We start from the raw sequence: 20,936 nt of genomic DNA on the forward strand, positions 1-20,936 counted from the left end.
TTTCCTTCCCCACCCCACTGTAGACTGCTGCTTCTGTCCTGCCGGCTCCACTGGGCAACAGTGCCTCTTCTCGCCATCTCCAGTATCTGTTTTCCTTCCCCACCCCACTGTAGACTGCTGCTTCTGTCCTGCCCACTCCACTGGGCAGCAGTGCCTCTTCTCCCCTTCTCGAGTATCTTTTTCCTCCCCCTCTGCCCTACTGTAGACTGCTGCATTTGTCATGCCCACTCCACTGGGCGGCAGTGCCTCTTCTCCCCTTCTTCAGTATCTGTTTTCCTTCCCCACCCCACTGTAGTCTGCTGCTTCTGTCATGCCCACTCCACTGGGCAGCAGTGCCTCTTCTCCCCTTCTCCAGTATCTGTTTTCCTTCCCCTCCCCACTGTAGAGTGCTGCTTCTGTCCTGCCCGCTCCACTGGGCAGCAGTGCCTCTTCTCCCCTTCTCGAGTATCTGTTTTCCACTCCCCCCGCCCCACTGTAGACTGCTGCTTCTGTCATGCCCACTCCACTGGGCAGCAGTGCCTCTTCTCCCCTTCTCCAGTATCTGTTTTCCTTCCCTACCCCACTGTAGACTGCTGCTTCTGTCATGCCCACTCCCCTGGGCAGCAGTGCCTCTTCTACCCTTCTCGAATATCTGTTTTCCTCCCCCCTGCCCCACTGTAGACTGCTGCTTCTGTCATGCCCACTCCACTGGGCAGCAGTGCCTGTTCTCCCCTTCTCGAGTATCTGTTTTCCTCACCTCCGCACCACTGTAGACTGCTGCTTCTGTCATGCCCACTCCACTGGGCAGCAGTGCCTCATCTCCCCTTCTCCAGTATCTGTTTTCCTTCCCCACCCCACTGTAGACTGCTGCTTCTGTCCTGCTGGCTCCACTGGGCAACAGTGCCTCTTCTCGCCATCTCCAGTATCTGTTTTCTTTCCCCACCCCACTGTAGACTGCTGCTTCTGTCCTGCCCACTCCACTGGGCAGCAGTGCCTCTTTTCCCCTTCTCGAGTATCTTTTTCCTCCCCCTCTGCCCTACTGTAGACTGCTGCATTTGTCATGCCCACTCCACTGGGCGGCAGTGCCTCTTCTCCCCTTCTTCAGTATCTGTTTTCCTTCCCCACCCCACTGTAGACAGCTGCTTCTGTCCTGCCCATTCCACTGGGCAGCAGTGCCTCTTCTCCTCTTCTCCAGTATCTGTTTTCCTTCCCCGCCCCACAGTAGACTGCTGCTTCTGTCCTGCCCACTCCACTTAGCAGCAGTGCCTCTTCTCCCCTTCTCCAGTATCTGTTTTCCTTCCCCGCCCCGCTGTAGACTGCTGCTTCTGTCCTGCCGGCTCCACTGGGCAGCAGGACCTGTTCTCCCCTTCTCCAGTATCTGTTTTCCTTCCCCGCCGCACTGTAGACTCCTGCTTCTTTCCTGCCCGCTCCACTGGGCAGCAGTGCCTCTTCTCCCCTTCTCCAGTATCTGTTTTCCTTCCCCACCCCACTGTAGACTGCTGCTTCTGTCCTGCCCACTCCACTAGGCAGCAGACCCTCTTCTCCCCTTCTCCAGTATCTGTTTTCCTTCCCTGCCCCACTGTAGACTGCTGCTTCTGTCCTGCCCGCTCCACTGGGCAGCAGTGCCTCTTCTCCCCTTCTCCGGTATCTGTTTTCCTTCCTCACCCCACTGTAGACTGCTGCTTCTGTCCTGCCGACTCCACTGGGCAGCAGAGCCTCTTCTCCCCTTCTCCAGTATCTGGTTTCCTTCCCCGCCCCACTGTAGACTGCTGCTTCTGTCCTTCCCGCTCCACTGGGCAGCAGTGCCTGTTCTGCCCTTCTCCAGTATCTGTTTTCTTTCCCCGCCCCACTGTAGACTGCTGCTTCTGTCCTGCCGACTCCACTGGGCAGCAGTGCCTCTTCTTCCCTTTTCGATTATCTGTTTTCCTCCCCCCGCCCCACTGTAGACTGCTGCTTCTGTCATGCGCACTCCACTGGGCAGCAGTGCCTCTTCTACCCATCTCGAGTATCTGTTTACCTTCCCCCCGACCCACTGTAGACTGCTGCTTCTGTCATGCCCACTCCACTGGGCAGCAGTGCCTCTTCTCCCCTTCTCGAGTATCTGTTTTCCTTCCCCCTGCCCCACTGTGGACTGCTGCTTCTGTCATCATGCCCACTCCACTGGGCAGCAGTGCCTTCTTCTCCCCTTCTCGAGTATCTGTTTTCCTCCCCCCCGCCCCACTGTGGACTGCTGCTTCTGTCATTCCCACTCCACTGGGCAGCAGTGCCTCTTCTCCGCTTCTCGAGTATCTGTTTTCCTCCCCCCCGCCCCACTGTAGACTGCTGCTTCTGTCCTGCCCGCTCCACTGTGCAGCAGTGCCTCTTCTCCCCTTCTCGAGTATCTGTTTTCCTCCCCCCCCGCCCCACAGTAGACTGCTGCGTCTGTCATGCCCGCTCCACTGGGCAGCAGTGCCTGTTCTCCCCTTCTCGAGTATCTGTTTTCCTTCCCCCCGCCCCACTGTAGACTGCTGCTTCTGTCATGCCCACTCCACTGGGCAGCAGTGCCTCTTCTCCCCTTCTCCAGTATCTGTTTTCCTCCCCCCCCGCCCCACTGTAGACTGCTGCTTCTGTCATGCCCACTCCACTGGGCAGCAGTGCCTCATCTCCCCTTCTCCAGTATCTGTTTTCCTTCCCCACCCCACTGTAGACTGCTGCTTCTGTCCTGCCCGCTCCACTGGGCAGCAGTGCCTCTTCTCCCCTTCTCCAGTATCTGTTTTCCTTTCCCACCCCACTGTACACTGATGCGTCTTCCTGCCCGCTCCACTGGGCAGCAGTGCCTCTTCTCCCCTTCACCTGTATTTTTTTTCCTTCCCCACCCCACTGTAGACTGCTGCTTCTGTCATGCCCACTCCCCTGGGCAGCAGTGCCTCTTCTACCCTTCTCGAATATCTGTTTTCCTCCCCCCTGCCCCACTGCAGACTGCTGCTTCTGTCGTGCCCACTCCACTGGGCAGCAGTGCCTGTTCTCCCCTTCTCGAGTATCTGTTTTCTTCACCCCCGCACCACTGTAGACTGCTGCTTCTGTCCTGCGCACTCCACTGGGCAGCAGTGCCTCATCTCCCCTTCTCCTGTATCTGTTTTCCTTCCCCACCCCACTGTAGACTGCTGCTTCTGTCCTGCCGGCTCCACTGGGCAACAGTGCCTCTTCTCGCCATCTCCAGTATCTGTTTTCCTTCCCCACCCCACTGTAGACTGCTGCTTCTGTCCTGCCCACTCCACTGGGCAGCAGTGCCTCTTCTCCTCTTCTCGAGTATCTTTTTCCTCCCCCTCTGCCCTACTGTAGACTGCTGCATTTGTCATGCCCACTCCACTGGGCGGCAGTGCCTCTTCTCCCCTTCTTCAGTATCTGTTTTCCTTCCCCACCCCACTGTAGACAGCTACTTCTGTCCTGCCCATTCCACTGGGTAGCAGTGCCTCTTCTCCTCTTCTCCAGTATCTGTTTTCCTTCCCCACCCCACTGTAGATTGCTGCTTCTGTCCTGCCCACTCCACTGGGCAGCAGTGCCTCTTCTCCCCTTCTCCAGTATCCGTTTTCCTTCCCCACCCCACTGTAGACTGCTGCTTCTGTCCTGCCCACTCCACTAGGCAGCAGACCCTCTTCTCCCCTTCTCCAGTATCTGTTTTCCTTCCCTGCCCCACTGTAGACTGCTGCTTCTGTCCTGCCCGCTCCACTGGGCAGCAGTGCCTCTTCTCCCCTTCTCCGGTATCTGTTTTCCTTCCTCACCCCACTGTAGACTGCTGCTTCTGTCCTGCCGACTCCACTGGGCAGCAGAGCCTCTTCTCCCCTTCTCCAGTATCTGGTTTCCTTCCCCGCCCCACTGTAGACTGCTGCTTCTGTCCTTCCCGCTCCACTGGGCAGCAGTGCCTGTTCTTCCCTTCTCCAGTATCTGTTTTCTTTCCCCGCCCCACTGTACACTGCTGCTTCTGTCCTGCCGACTCCACTGGGCAGCAGTGCCTCTTCTTCCCTTCTCGATTATCTGTTTTCCTCCCCCCGCCCCACTGTAGACTGCTGCTTCTGTCATGCCCACTCCACTGGGCAGCAGTGCCTCTTCTACCCATCTCGAGTTTCTGTTTACCTTCCCCCCGCCCCACTGTAGACTGCTGCTTCTGTCATGCCCACTCCACTGGGCAGCAGTGCCTCTTCTCCCCTTCTCGAGTATTTGTTTTCCTTCCCCCTGCCCCACTGTAGACTGCTGCTTCTGTCATCATGCCCACTCCACTGGGCAGCAGTGCCTTCTTCTCCCCTTCTCGAGTATCTGTTTTCCTGCCCCCCGCCCCACTGTGGACTGCTGCTTCTGTCATTCCCACTCCACTGGGCAGCAGTGCCTCTTCTCCCCTTCTCGAGTATCTGTTTTCCTTCCCCCCGCCCCACTGTAGACTGCTGCTTCTGTCATGCCCACTCCACTGGGCAGCAGTGCCTCTTCTCCCCTTCTCCAGTATCTGTTTTCCTTTCCCACCCCACTGTAGACTGATGCGTCTTCCAGCCCGCTCCACTGGACAGCAGTGCCTCTTCTCCCCTTCACCTGTATTTTTTTTCCTTCCCCACCCCACTGTAGACTGCTGGTTCTGTCATGCCCACTCCACTGGGCAGCAGTGCCTCTTCTACCCTTCTCGAGTATCCATTTTCCTTCCCCACCCCACTGTAGACTGCTGCTTCTTTCCTGCCCGCTCCACTGTGCAGCAGTGCCTCTTCTCCCCTTCTCGAATATCTGTTTTCCTCCCCCCTGCCCCACTGTAGACTGCTGCTTCTGTCATGCCCACTCCACTGGGCAGCAGTGCCTGTTCTCCCCTTCTCGAGTGTCTGTTTTCCTCACCCCCGCACCACTGTAGACTGCTGCTTCTGTCATGCCCACTCCACTGGGCAGCAGTGCCTCTTCTCCCCTTCTCCAGTATCTGTTTTCCTCGCCCCCGCCCCACCGTAGACTGCTGCTTCTGTCATGCCCACTCCACTGGGCAGCAGTGCCTCATCTCCCCTTCTCCAGTATCTGTTTTCCTTCCCCACCCCACTGTAGACTGCTGCTTCTGTCCTGCCGGCTCCACTGGGCAGCAGTGCCTCTTCTCGCCATCTCCAGTATCTGTTTTCCTTCCCCACCCCACTGTAGACTGCTGCTTCTGTCCTGCCCACTCCACTGGGCAGCAGTGCCTCTTCTCCCCTTCTCGAGTATCTTTTTCCTCCCCCTCCGCCCTACTGTAGACTGCTGCTTCTGTCATGCCCACTCCACTGGGCAGCAGTGCCTCTTCTCCCCTTCTCCAGTATCTGTTTTCCTTCCCCGCCGCACTGTAGACTGCTGCTTCTGTCCTGCCCGCTCCACTGGGCAGCAGTGCCTCTTCTCCCCTTCTCCAGTATCTGTTTTCCTTCCCCGCCCCGCTGTAGAGTGCTGCTTCTGTCCTGCCCGTTCCACTGGGCAGCAGTGCCTCTTCTCCTCTTCTCCAGTATCTGTTTTCCTTCCCCGCCCCACTGTAGACTGCTGCTTCTGTCCTGACCGCTCCACTGGGCCGCAGTGCCTCTTCTCCCCTTGTCCAGTATCTGTTTTCCTTCCCCACCCCACTGTAGACTGCTGCTTCTGTCCTGCCCACTCCACTGGGCAGCAGACCCTCGTCTCCCCTTCTCCAGTATCTGTTTTCCTTCCCTGCCCCACTGTAGACTGCTGCTTCTGTCCTGCCCGCTCCACTGGGCAGCAGTGCCTCTTCTCCCCTTCTCCAGTATCTGTTTTCCTTCCCCACCCCACTGTAGACTGCTGCTTCTGTCCTGCCCACTCCACTGGGCAGCAGTGCCTCTTCTCCCCTTCTCCAGTATCTGTTTTCCTTCCCCGCCCCGCTGTAGACTGCTGCTTCTGTCCTGCCGGCTCCACTGGGCAGCAGGACCTGTTCTCCCCTTCTGCAGTATCTGTTTTCCTTCCCCGCCGCACTGTAGACTGCTGCTTCTGTCCTGCCCGCTCCACTGGGCATCAGTGCCTCTTCTCCCCTTCTCCAGTATCTGTTTTTTTTCCCCACCCCACTGTAGACTGCTGCTTCTGTCCTGCCCACTCCACTAGGCAGCAGACCCTCTTCTGCCCTTCTCCAGTATCTGTTTTCCTTCCCTGCCCCACTGTAGACTGCTGCTTCTGTCCTGCCCGCTCCTCTGTGCTGCAGTGCCTCTTCTCCCCTTCTCCAGTATCTTTTTTCCTTCCCCACCCCACTGTAGGCTGCTGCTTCTGTCCTGCGCACTCCACTGGGCAGCAGTGTCTCTTCTCCCCTTCTCCAGTATCTGTTTTCCTTCCCCGCCCAGCTGTAGACTGCTGCTTCTGTCCTGCCGGCTCCACTGGGCAGCAGGACCTGTTCTCCCTTTCTCCAGTATCTGTTTTCCTTCCCCGCCGCACTGTAGACTGCTGCTTCTGTCCTGCCTGCTCCACTGGGCAGCAGTGCCTCTTCTCCCCTTCCCCAGTATCTGGTTTCCTTCCCCGCCCCACTGTAGACTGCTGCTTCTTTCCTGCCGGCTCCACTGGGCAGCAGTGCCTCTTCTCCCCTTCTCCAGTATCTGTTTTCCTTCTCCGCCCCACTGTAGACTGCTGCTTCTGTCCTGCCCGCTCCACTGGGCAGCAGTACCTGTTCTTCCCTTCTCCAGTATGTGTTTTTCTTCCCCGCCCCACTGTAGACTGCTGCTTCTGTCCTGCCCACTCCACTGGGCAGCAGTGCCTCTTCTCCGCTTCTCCAGTATCTGTTTTCCTTCCCCACCCCACTGTAGACTGCTGCTTCTGTCCTGCCCACTCCACTGGGCAGCAGTGTCTCTTCTCCCCTTCTCCAGTATCTGTTTTCCTTCCCCGCCCAGCTGTAGACTGCTGCTTCTGTCCTGCCGGCTCCACTGGGCAGCAGGACCTGTTCTCCCTTTCTCCAGTATCTGTTTTCCTTCCCCGCCGCACTGTAGACTGCTGCTTCTGTCCTGCCCGCTCCACTGGGCAGCAGTGCCTCTTCTCCCCTTCTCCAGTATCTGTTTTCCTTCCCCACCCCACTGTAGACTGCTGCTTCTGTCCTGGCCACTCCACTGGGCAGCAGACCCTCTTCTCCCCTTCTCCAGTATCTGTTTTCCTTCCCTGCCCCACTGTAGACTGCTGCTTCTGTCCTGCCCGCTCCACTGGGCAGCAGTGCCTCTTCTCCCCTTCTCCAGTATCTGTTTTCCTTCCCCACCCCACTGTAGACTGCTGCTTCTGTCCTGCCCACTCCACTGGGCAGCAGTGCCTCTTCTCCCCTTCTCCAGTATCTGTTTTCCTTCCCCGCCCCGCTGTAGACTGCTGCTTCTGTCCTGCCGGCTCCACTGGGCAGCAGGACCTGTTCTCCCCTTCTGCAGTATCTGTTTTCCTTCCCCGCCGCACTGTAGACTGCTGCTTCTGTCCTGCCCGCTCCACTGGGCATCAGTGCCTCTTCTCCCCTTCTCCAGTATCTGTTTTTTTTCCCCACCCCACTGTAGACTGCTGCTTCTGTCCTGCCCACTCCACTAGGCAGCAGACCCTCTTCTGCCCTTCTCCAGTATCTGTTTTCCTTCCCTGCCCCACTGTAGACTGCTGCTTCTGTCCTGCCCGATCCTCTGTGCTGCAGTGCCTCTTCTCCCCTTCTCCAGTATCTTTTTTCCTTCCCCACCCCACTGTAGGCTGCTGCTTCTGTCCTGCGCACTCCACTGGGCAGCAGTGTCTCTTCTCCCCTTCTCCAGTATCTGTTTTCCTTCCCCGCCCAGCTGTAGACTGCTGCTTCTGTCCTGCCGGCTCCACTGGGCAGCAGGACCTGTTCTCCCTTTCTCCAGTATCTGTTTTCCTTCCCCGCCGCACTGTAGACTGCTGCTTCTGTCCTGCCGGCTCCACTGGGCAGCAGTGCCTCTTCTCCCCTTCTCCAGAATCTGTTTTCCTTCCCGGCCCCACTGTAGACTGCTGGTTCTGTCCTACCCGCTCCACTGGGCAGCAGTGCCTCTTCTCCGCTTCGCCAGTATCTGTTTTTCTTCCCTGCCCGACTGTAGACTGCTGCTTTTGTCCTGCCCGCTTCAATGGGCAGCAGTGCCTCTTCTGCCCTTCTCAATTATCATTTTTCCTTGCCCGCCCCACTGTATACTGGTGCTTGTGTTCGACACATCAACATTGCATCTGGGTGGGAGCAGCTGGAGATCGTGGTCGTGTGTGTGTGAAGTGTAATTACTTGTGTGAAGATGTATGCATTTTCCTTTTCAGAGAAGCCTCTGCCTGAAGACTAAATCTGTCACAGTCTTTTCGTTGTCTGCAACACAGTGTGACATTTTTTCAGTGAGCAGCAATCCGTCCTTTTCATAATATCATTGTTATTCGCTGCTACATCAGATCTGCGAAGGGAGCCTCTCCTCAACATTCAGTGCAACAGCAATGTGTGCCTCTGGTTCAGCATACATAGCAAACCAGAGCACAGACACTTTAGTCTGTATAGCCTCAGCCACTTCCCATTAGAAGAAATGTTCATGATCTGATGATGCTAGTATATTATATTAAGGCTGTATACAATACTTAGAACCTTCCCCAAGTTCTGAGCCACCTACATAAAGTGGTCAGAAAGATGATTTATGTTTTACAAATGTCTAATGTAATTTTGGAAAGGATGTACAGGATGAACGCTTTTGAGGTTGCTTTTCTGCCATTCTGCATCTCAATGTTGGGGTGATGTGCTCCTCTATGAGGCAGACTTCTGAAGAGAAACAGAATTCAGTCATTCTTCATGCTTCCTTCAGAATCCAGCAGACCTCTGAAACATGACAAGTGATTCAAAAAATGCACCATACAGAAAATACTCTGCAAATATGGACTTACATCATTAGACAAATTTGTCCTTAGACAAATGTGAACTTACATCATTAGACAGTGCACACTATAGGACAATATTGAAAGTAATGCAAAAAGTGTTTTTGTCTACACTATACTGAGAAATAAGTTGTGGCAGTACATGGTTTAAACACTAAAGTAAACTAAAAAACCTAAAATCCATCTGAACAGGCCTCGATGGCCCAATGGTACTGACCAACCACAGTGTCCTCCTCAGTCCGTATGCCTCATTGGATACGATACGGAGGAGTATGTGGTCAATGCACTGCTCTCCTGGCCATTGTCATTTTTTGTGTGTGGAGACACTACTTTCAATCATGTAGCTCCTCAGTTTGCCTCTCAAAGGCTGAGTGCACCTTGCTTACCATCAGCACTTGGCAGACCAGACAGTCATCCTTCTGAGTGCTAGCCGAACCCAACTGTGCTTAACTTCTGTGATCTGACAGCAACTGGTATTACCACTGCAGCAAGGTCATTGGTGCTTTACAAACTAGACACTTTGTATTCTATATATGAGGACAGATCACTACTTAAGTAATAGAAGAGGCACTGAGTAATGCACAGGCATGTAGAAAAAATGAAAATTACTTGAACAGAGTACTTCAACATAACTGAAACGTACACACATACAAATATCACTGTCACCTAGCTAGACAGCAGAGTTATGAGAAAAGAGTGGCTGTATGCCCGCTTGGCATGCTGCTGCTGAATCTTGTGTAAATCCCACTATATTTCATTGAGGCTAGTGCCTGACATATCCAGGTTGTCTCTAGTAGTCATTGGCAAGTAGTAACAACTGCACCTGGAAATTGTACTGTCAATTTAGTGTTTCTTGATTGGTTTTATTTCCTTCTTCTCTAAAGAGTGTGGGGTGTAAAATATATAGTTTACTGTTGATGGACCATTAACATCTTCCTTGTAATTTCATATGTATGAATTCCATTTTAAAATTGCTGTTAGTTACAGTTACAATAAGTGATAGTGTAGGCCTTCTGCAAATCACCACATCTTCTTTCTTTTATTACTCTGGCACGTTTAAGGTTACTGGTACCTACATGCCATCTTTGTTCTCAAAATACATGCTTGTTTCTTATTCTTCATGAGGAGGTGCTCTAAAAATATACAGGGTGATCAAAAAGTCAGTATAAATGTGAAATCTTAATAAACCACAGAATAATGTAGATAGAGAGGTAAAAATTATACATGCTTGGAATGACATGAGGTTTTATTAAAAAAGAGAGAGAGAGAGAGAGAGAGAGAGAGAGAGAGAGAGAGAGAGAGAGAGAGAGAGTATTGCTAGACGCGTGAAAGATCTCTTGCGTGTGTCGTCGTTTGCTGGTGATCGTGTGCTCAGCCGCCACTTTTGTCATGCTTGGCCTCCCAGGTCCCCAGACCTCAGTCCGTGCAATTATTGGCTTTGGGGTTACCTGAAGTCGCAAATGTATCGTGATCGACCGACATTTCTAGGGATGCTGAAAGACAACATCCGATGCCAATGCCTCACCATAACTCCGGACATGCTTTACAGTGCTGTTCAGAACATTATTCCTCGACTACAGCTATTGTTGAGGAATGATGGTGGACATATTGAGCATTTCCTGTAAAGAACATCATCTTTGCTTTGTCTTACTTTGTTATGCTAATTATTGCTCTTCTGATCAGATAAAACGCCATCCGTCGGACATTTTTTGAATGTTTGTGTTTTTTTGGTTCTAATAAAATCCCATGTCATTCCAAGCATGGTGTCAATTTGAACCTCTCTATCTACATTATTCCGTGATTTATTCAGTTTTCAAATTTATACTGGCTTTTCGATCACCCGGTAGATTTGTTTCACAAACACAGGTAAAAATAATAATAAGAGCTGCAAAATTCAACAAGATTATTATTTCACTGACAAGCCAACCATTTCTTTGTATGTATGATGTTTGTCACATGACATCTGATTGCTTTATATTTATGAAATTCTATGTATCCATAAATATGAAAATTCAAACTGGTAGCTAATGTGCTGTCTAATGTTGCAGGGATTAGAGGTGGCGAGAAACTTGGTGTGGAACCAATTCTGAAAGCAAAGGATATGTGTGACAGAAATGTTGAGCATCTGGGAATAATGGCATATGCTGCAAATTTTCAATGGATTAAACCACGCCAAAAACCAGGAGATCGTGTCTCAGTTTTGTGTGATCATAACACTACCCGTGTTAACAAAGCAGTAAGTAATGTATTATGTTGTAATGATTCTTGACTATGTTTCATAACACCTGCTGTGCACAAAACTTCTTCCAATATTTCTCCATGTAGAAACATTATTAGTAAATAATAACGCATTCCTTCTGTGTGAACTGTTCTTATTTAGTTAACATTTTCATTATATGCTGAAGAGCCAAAGAAACTGGTACACCTTCCTAATGTCGTGTAGCCCCTGCAAGTAAGCAGAAATGCTACAATGTGACATGGCATGGACTCACTAATGTCTGAAGTAGTGCTGGAGGGAAATGACACCATGAATCCTGTAGGCCTGTCTTCTGAACAGCACATTGCAAGGCATTACACATATGCTCAGTAATGTCCATGTCTGCGGTGTGTGGTGGCCATCAGAAGCGTTTAAACTCAGAACAGTGTTCCTGAAGCCACTCCGTAGCAATTCTGGGCGTGTGGGATGTTACATTGTCCTGCTGGAATTGTGCAAGTCCACTGGAATGCACAATGGACATCAATGAATGCAAGTCATCAGACAAGATGCTTACATACATGTCACCTGTCAGAGTCATATCTAGACATATCAGGGGTCCCGTATCACTCCAATTGCAGATGCCCCACACCATTAGAGAACCTCCACCGGCTTAACGTTCCCCTACTGACATGCACACATCAATCCACTCAATACAATGTGAAATGAGGCTTGTCGAACCATGTAACATGTTTCCAGTCATCAACAGTCCAATGTTGGTGTTGATGGGCCCAGATGAGGCATAAAGCTGTGTGTCATGTAGTCATCAAGGGTATATGAGTAGGCCTTTGGCTGCAAAAGCCCATATCGATGATGTTTCGTTGAATGGTTTGCATGCTGACACTTGTTGGTGGCCCAGCATTGAAATCTGCAACAATTTGTGGAAGGGTTGCAGTTCTGTCATGTTGAACGATTCTCTTCAAGTCATCATTGATCCTGTTCTTGCAGGATCTTTTTCCATCTGCAACAACATTGGAGATTTGATGTTTTACCGGATTCCTGATATTCACAGTACACTCATGAAATGGTCATACGGAAAAATCCTCACTTCATCACTACTTCGGAGATGCTGTGTCCCATCGCTTGTGCGACTATAACACCACGTTCAACCTCCCATAAATCTTGATAACCTGTCATTGTACCAGCAGTAACTGATCTAACAACTGTGCCAGACAGTTGTTGTCTTATATAGGTGTTGCCAACTGCAGCACCACATTCTGCCTGTTTACATACCTCTGAATTTGAATACCCATGCCTGTACCAATTTTTTTGGCACTTCAGTGTACATTATCCCTCAGTTACTTTTGGTTAGACTTACCGTTAATGGACCATTATTATGATAACTCGTAGAGTTACAGTCTTGGCCATATTTTGTTTTATCCCTCATACTTCCTTCCAGTACCAGATTGACAATTCCTCTTCATATAGTCAAGTTGTGCCAAAATTCCTTTTCTCACCAGTTCATTTAAGTATATAGATTTTCTCCATAATCCACATGTTAATAATTCAGTGGTTCACCAGCATTTGAATTAAATGGTTTGTAATTTACACAGTTTGAAAAATGCAACTTAACAACTGCAAGCAAATACAGAACTTTCTAACAAAGCAAAAATCAGTAACTAGATCAAAAAACCCAAAGAACAAATATGTTGTTGTTGTGGTCTTCAGTCCTGAGACTGGTTTGATGCAGCTCTCCATGCTACTCTATCCTGTGCAAGCTTTTTCATCTCCCAGTACCTACTGCAACCTACATCCTTCTGAATCTGCTTAGTGTATTCATCTCTTGGTCTCCCTCTACGATTTTTACCCTCCACGCTGCCCTCCAATACTAAATTGGTGATCCCTGGATGCCTCAGAACATGTCCTACCAACCGATCCCTTCTTCTGGTCAAGTTGTGCCACAAACTTCTCTTCTCCCCAATCCTATTCAATACTTCCTCATTAGTTATGTGATCTACCCATCTAATCTTCAGCATTCTTCTGTAGCACCACATTTCGAAAGCTTCTATTCTCTTCTTGTCCAAACTATTTATCGTCCATGTTTCACTTCCATACATGGCTACACTCCATACGAATACTTTCAGAAATGACTTCCTGACACTTAAATCAATACTGGATGTTAACAAATTTCTCTTCTTCAGAAACGCTTTCCTTGCCATAGCCAGCCTACATTTTATATCCTCTCTACTTCGACCATCATCAGTTATTTTGCTCCCCAAATAGCAAAACTCCTTTACTACTTTAAGTGTCTCATTTCCTAATCTAATTCCCTCAGCATCACCCGACTTAATTAGACTACATTTCATTATCCTTGTTTTGCTTTTGTTGATGTTCATCTTATATCCTCCTTTCAAGACACTGTCCATTCCATTCAACTGCTCTTCCAAGTCCTTTGCTGTCTCTGACAGAATTACAATGTCATCGGCGAACCTCAAAGTTTTTATTTCTTCTCCATGAATTTTAATACCTACTCCGAATTTTTCTTTTGTTTCCTTTACTGCTTGCTCAATATACAGATTGAACAACATCGGGGAGAGGCTACAAGCCTGTCTTACTCCCTTCCCAACCACTGCTTCCCTTTCATGTCCCTCGACTCTTATAACTGCCATCTGGTTTCTGTACAAATTGTAAATAGCCTTTCGCTCCCTGTATTTTACCCCTGTCACCTTTAGAATTTGAAAGAGAGTATTCCGGTCAACATTGTCAAAAGCTTCCTCTAAGTTTACAAATGCTAGAAACGTAGGTTTGCCTTTCCTTAATCTTTCTTCTAATATAAGTCGTAAGGTCAGTATTGCCTCACGTGTTCCAGTGTTTCTACGGAATCCAAACTGATCTTCCCCGAGGTTGGCTTCTACTAGTTTTTCCATTCGTCTGTAAAGAATTCGTGTTAGTATTTTGCAGCTGTGACTTATTAAGCTAATAGTTCGGTAATTTTCACATCTGTCAACACCTGCTTTCTTTGGGATTGGAATTATTATATTCTTCTTGAAGTCTGAAGGTATTTCGCCTGTTTCATACATCTTGCTCACCAGATGGTAGAGTTTTGTCAGGACTGGCTCTCCCACGGCCGTCAGTAGTTCCAATGGAATATTGTCTACTCTGGGGGCCTTGTTTCGACTCTGGTCTTTCAGTGCTCTGTCAAACTCTTCACGCAGTATCGTATCTCCCATTTCATCTTCATCTACATCCTCTTCCATTTCCATAATATTGTCCTCAAGTACATCGCCCTTGTACAAATATAAGCACTTTTAAACTTTAAAAGTCTATGCTTCCCACACAGCCTCCCCATGGTAGAGCGGTGGGTAGACTGCTAGCATCTCTGTGGCTACATGAGGGTTTGTGCAGCAAGCTGAGATTGATACCAGGGTGGTTTGCTCAGTTCCAATACTATTTTGACTGGAAGCCCCTGACGTCGAGGCATTGGATTCCTGATGCTATATGGGGATATCTGTTGTAGCAAATGTGCCAGTTTGACCTGCTCCAGCGACACTTTCAGTGGCTTTTCAGTGCTCATCACATTTTAGTACTTCGAAAGGCCCAAATATGGCAGTTGTAACAGTGGTGCACTGTGTCTGTTCTTAACATGATGTGAGAGCATCTTTTAAGGTCCTTATGTACAAAATCTGGATGCTGGTAAAGGGCATAGCTTGGAAATTTTGAGTTTAAATTGTTGCAGCAGATATGGTAGTTTTGCAGAAAATATGAGTTTTTTCTCCACTGATAGTTGCTGTAATGATAAGATAACTCCAATGGCATGCGTAATGTTTCTCCATAAACAATCTCTGCTGTTGATTCTCCAATGGTTGGCTTACAAGCTGCGTGGGGGCCCAATAAGACCAGCAGCAGTGCAGAGGACCAACTGTTTCCAAAGCACAGAAGTGTGACCTTTAATGTTCTGTGCCAGCATTCTGCCATCTTGTTGCTTACAGGATGGTAGCTGGTTGTATGGTGGTGTTGGGAACTGCACAACTGGGACAATCAAGGAACAGCATTGTCTCCAATTGTCATCCCGGATCTGTTGTGACATGAGTTAGACAGCCAAAATGGAAAATCCTGGGTTTTGAAAAGCTCCTTGCTGTTATGTCTGCTGAGATGTCACTGCTAGGAATCACCTATGTCTATTTAGTGTATCTGTCTACTGGTATAAATATGTAACGGGACCCCTCTGATGGCTGTAGCAGACCCACTACGTTTACGTGGACCTGGAAGAAACACCCTGCTATCTCTGATAATTCTCCAGTTGCCTCCTGTATGTGCCTGGCTGCTTCACACTGCTGACAGGCTACACATGTTCTTGCATACTGGTGACATTCTTTCTTTGTACTGGCCCACACCAGCCTCTCCATCATTGGTTTTTGTGCTGGGTTTGTGTGAGGTTATGGATACTGTAAAAAAATGCTCTTCATAGCATTTCAGACATGAACGGTCTGGGTGTGGGTCTAAGCACAATACACAAAATAATATGATTCTTGAGTTTCTCCTGGCGTATTTGATAATCAAAATATCCACGGGTGTACTGCCAGTCTACCGTGTCCAACGGGCACGATATTTCGGTGATCGTACATGTCACCATCATCAGGTGAACTGACGGTACGGAACGTGCTGGTACGGAGATCCGTATGCTATGGCTGCTCAGAGGGAACTGGGTTCGGTCGTGGTGGCGGCCAATCTAAATACCCTCCGCCCGCGGCGCGCTCCCTCCGCTGTTCGCGCCCCGCGCCACGGTCGCGCGGTGGAACAGATTGCGACGGCGTCTGAGGTGATGTTGGAGTGATGGCTCTGTCCGCCGTGGTTGTCACAACTGTACGTTTGCTCGATTTACTCTCGATTAACCCAATCGCTGGTTCCAAAGCTTGCTAAGATTATAGCCAAAGTCACGGTTTATGAGGTCGTCATTGGTGCGAATTTTGATGGCCTCTCTAACAACGCTGTCCCAGTATTTCGACGTCTGTACCAGAATCCTCGTGTGTTCGTACTCCATAGTGTGATTTTCCGACAAACAATGTTTGGCGACCGCCGACTTGCCGGGATACATCAGTCGAGTGTGCCTCTGGTGTTCATGGCATCGATCCTCGACGGTACGCATCGTCTGACCAATATACGACTTGCCACATTGACATGGAATCTGGTACACGCCGACCTTCCTCAAACCGAGGTCATCTTTGGTGCTCCCCACCAGTGCACGAGTTTTATTTGAAGTACAAAACACCGTTCCGACCCGGTGTTTCTTCAAAATGCGGGCGATTTTCCCCGAGAGTGCGCCTGTATATGGAATAAACGCTGTGCCTACCTCCTCGCTCATGATTTCATTCATCTCCACAGGTTGTGCTGTAGTAGTTGGGCGGAGAGCACATTGAATCTGCCACTCTGAGTACCCATTTTTTTGAAATACAGTTCTCAGATGTTCCAATTCCTGGGGTAGACTCTCTGCGTCAGAGATAGTGCGTGCCCTATGTACTAGAGTTTTAAGTACCCCATTCCTCTGTGAAGGGTGGTGGCAGCTGTCAGTGTGCAAATACAGATCAGTGTGCGTTATCTTCCGATACACCCCATGACCTAGGGTGCCGTCAGCCCTTCTCTTGACCAAGACGTCAAGAAAAGGTAATTTACCCTCCGTTTCAGTCTCCATAGTGAATTTGATGTTGGGGTGTATGGAGTTTAGATTTGTAAGGAAGTCAAGGAGTTTATCCATACCATGTGGCCAAATGACGAACATGTTGTCCACGTAACGGAAAAAGCAAGTAGGTTTCCATTTGGATGACGAGAGGGCTTCCTCCTCGAAGTTCTCCATGTATAAATTCGCTACCACTGGTGAGAGTGGGCTACCCACGGCGACACCCTCCGTTTGTTCATAGTTTTCTCCATTAAAAAGAAAATACGTGGAAGTCAAGACATGCCTAAAAAGTTCAGTGGTCTTCTCATCAAACTTCTGACTAATTAATTCTAGTGACTCTCGGAGGGGTACCCTCGTAAACAAGGAAACGACGCCAAAACTCACATGATATCTGACTCATCCAACCTGAAGCTATCAAGGCGTTTAACAAAATCCACAGAATTATGTGGTTGTTGTGAGAGACATGTTGTCTCAATATGGTGCACCCTGGCATGCAGCACCTTACCAGATTGGCTACTATCTCCCTGTCTGGTTTCAGGTATAACTGAGCTATGGGGTGAGATAGTAGTACAGGTAAGCACCTCTGCCTATACTACCTGTGATCACCTCACTGTTCATTTTAATCTCTATCCTAATGGATTTAAATCTCCAGCCTTTGCTGATGAATAAGATCTGCTCCCAATACCAACTCAACCACATTCGCCAGCATGAACTTCCACTCGTAACTTTTTACAGAAACCCAGATCAGCTATCACTTCACGATCACATTAAGGTGACCTGTCATTGTGTTCTTACTCTGCTTGTATAGTAGCATATAAGTACTTACATCAGAACTTGAGTCAATCATATAGCAATGGTTTGCTTCTCTGTCTCTTACATACAGCTGGTGCAATAAGGTGAGCAAGCAAGACTTGCTTGGTGCATATCTACTCAGCCTGTCATTAATAACTTGTACAACCTTGAATACTGTGTCTTAATTAACTTTGATTCTTCAGTACCTGTGATGTACCTTCATTTATAATCTGGCACCCTTGAGGAAAGTTGTGGCCTGTTGCAATCTACTGCAGGCTGCTGAGGCTGTTTGGGAATCCAGAAAGAGCTGTGCAACTTATGCCCTGATCACCATAATGCCTATGGTACCAGGACACGGGGTCATGTTGCTTCCCTTGTGCTATTTATCCATTTTCTCAATTCTGCTGGTATGATGGATGCCTATCTTCTTGTTTTTGCCTGGCATGAGTCCACTTATCAATTGTCAATGCTGATAACTGATTATGCTGTGTATCTAATTGGCATTGGGATATTAAACTTCAAAGCTGTGCATTAATGTCTATCTGTCACTTCCTCCTTAATTTCCTACCATATTCCCATCTTCAGCTTTAGTCTGCAGTTTATAATCAATAAATTATGGTCAGAATCCACATCTGCCCCTGGATGTCTCTCATGGTTCAAAATCTAATTTTGAAATATCTGTTGTACCATTATACTTGTACTCTATCTGAAACCTTCCAGTGGCCCCAGGTCTCTTCCGTGTATATGGAATTCTTAAATGATGTGTATATAATTTGTAAACCAAGAGATAGTAATGATTAAATTTTGTTCTGTGCAGAATTCTACTGAACAGCATTCTTTCTCTTTCCATGTTCTACTATTTCCACTTCTCTTCTGTTTCCTACTACTGAATTGAAGTCACCCTTCATAATTAAATTTGCAACTTCTTTAACTGTCTGAATAATTTCACTATTTGTGGTGGAAGAAGTAAATGCTAGAAAGTGTAATCAATGGTGAAATTCTCACATTTTTTGATTACAGAACTATTGTTTTACTAAAATGAAATAAGAAATGGTCGAGCAATAGTTAGCTCCTGTACATAAAAGAGTGTGAAAAAATTAAATACGAAGAAAAGATAAACTAAAAGTAGTAGTAACATAAAATATGCCTGAAATTACGAAGGACACACCAAGTTGAAGGCAGGCACGATTTAAAGACACTCACATATAGTTTTTGGCCCGAGATGCTGGAGTTGCCGGTCATGTGTGCATGAGGTGTGCATCCTTTTATATATATATATATATATATATATATATATATATATATATATATATATATATATATATATATATATATATATATATCTTTTGTTTGGTAAGTTTCATCATCTTTCTTTTTAGATATATATATATATATATATATATATATATATATATATATATATATATATATATATATATATATATATCTTTTGTTTGGTAAGTTTCATCATCTTTCTTTTTAGATATATATATATATATATATATATATATATAGTGTGTGTGTGTGAATATGAATGTTAATGTTGTGTGTTTGCTGATGAAGGCTGTGGCTGAAAGCTATATGTGAATGTCTTTTAATTGTGGCTGTCTACAACCTGATGTGTGTACTCTTTATGGTAAGTAGCAATCCATCTTTTCCTGGATTGTTGATATCTTTTAAGTTTTATCTAGTAGAAACAAATAAATCTGAAATACCTGATTTTTCACTACTTGTATTTCAGTTGCATTTCAAACTTGACTTCCTGTCAACTGATGTGAACCCAAAGGAAGTGACAGCAGAAGTGTTGGGCCCTTCCGGGAAAGTGGAATGCAGACTGACACTGAATCCAAATGGTGGGAAAGGCACATTTGTACCTACTGAAGTAGGAATGCATAAGGTAAATGTCAAATGTGAGATGCTTAAAATGATGATGGTGAACCTTATTGCCAACTTTGTAATGATATTTGAATAATTGAAAATGTTTTGCAAACCACTGCTGTTACTGTAACCTACAATCTTGTTTTGCATTTGCAGCTGATTGTATACAATGAAGGTGAAGTTGTCAGAGGTTGCCCCATAAACATCCGAGCTGCTCCAGAACTTACCAAGATTTCATTCCCAGGAATGGACCCGTGTGCTATAGGTTCTATAGTGGAAGTTCTGGTAATTATGAAGTGATGCTTCATGCTTAGAGATGGTCACAGCATTTTTATGCAAGAAAAAGTTTTGTCTAGTGAGATGAAATTTTTTCTTCGTGCACTGTTGTTGTATATCATTATATTATTTCTGATTTAGTTATATACTATTATTTGCACAGTAAACTACTGCACTGAGGTAATTTTTTCATTTTTTGTCTACTCATTGTTACCATTGGTGCCCCCCCCCCCCTCCCCCTCACTGTGGACTCTGGAGTTCTTATTCTTTACAGAATTCTTATACACTTCTAGAAGTGATGTCCCACAATTCCACATAAACCTCTTGTTTAGCCAATTGTAACATTACATTGCCAATCGTAGTGAACAGTACCATAGTGTTTACCATTTTCTCTTTAGAAAGTGTAATACTTGACTCACAGTTATGGAGCATGGACTTCAATTGTTTGTGAATCATTCTCGTTACAAATAGTGAGCACACTGCTCTGAAGTATTGTTGTCAGACTGGCTATGAGGAGTATCACAACTGTAGCAGAATCACTCTTCTTAATTTAATCGACAACTGCTAAATGCAGCAGTTCGTTGGTGTCACAGAACACCACTCGCAGCACCGCATACAATACACTCTGCTGTGCTTTAACAATTGGTTTCACAGCAGCTTTGTCATCTTCAGCATGAGAAGACATTCGAGAGTACCTTATGTAATTTCATAGTGCTTGACAAAAGCATAGCCTGCGTAAGGGAGCTCGGTGTTAGTTTAGTGTATTGCGTTTATTTAAGAACAAAGAAGCACTAATGCCAGATCCGTATGTTCAGATTCAAAGCGAGGCTAATCTCATGGACTTCAGTAAGCTAAAGCCAGGAGCAAAGGCCTGGCAGGAGTCAGTGATGGTTGTTTTAAGTGGTAAACAATTCATCACTCAACACATTTCTCAGTATTTTGGACTTTGGAGGATATGGAAGTATATCTCTATCATAGGGAGATGGTTGAGTAGTCAGTTTCACATTCACTGGTGAGTTCACTGTTAGTCCTTTCTCTTTTTTAGAAACATTCACTTCTGATACACTCCCTCCAAAATTCTCGATTTGATTTTGGGTAATAGAGGCAGTGTAGGTGGGGTGGGGCTTGCATGGTCAACTGATCCTGAGAGCTAGGCTGGGGGATGAATTTGCTACTAGTAGGGTCTCCCAAACCAGACAGGTCAAAGGTGGTGTTCCAGGTGAAATGGGACAGCCTGGTCCTCCAGGTTGGCAGTTGGGTGTGGGGCCAACACCCCGACACCATAAAAAAAGATGATTGTTATGAAACACCAAGAAA

At 47.4% G+C, this 20,936-nt stretch overlaps 1 protein-coding gene across 1 annotated transcript in view; it reads left to right on the plus strand.

Moving 5' to 3' along the window:
• LOC124776913 (filamin-C-like) overlaps positions 1-20,936 on the plus strand; it is a 542,943-nt gene that overhangs the window by 271,133 nt on the left and 250,874 nt on the right. The window contains exons 6-8 of the mRNA XM_047252124.1: positions 10,854-11,041; positions 19,207-19,362; positions 19,500-19,628. Coding sequence (XP_047108080.1) covers positions 10,854-11,041; positions 19,207-19,362; positions 19,500-19,628 — 473 coding nt within the window. The remainder of the gene's footprint in view (positions 1-10,853; positions 11,042-19,206; positions 19,363-19,499; positions 19,629-20,936) is intronic.

Source organism: Schistocerca piceifrons, chromosome 2, assembly GCF_021461385.2.
Source record: "Schistocerca piceifrons isolate TAMUIC-IGC-003096 chromosome 2, iqSchPice1.1, whole genome shotgun sequence".
NCBI classification, from domain to species: Eukaryota; Metazoa; Arthropoda; class Insecta; order Orthoptera; family Acrididae; genus Schistocerca; species Schistocerca piceifrons.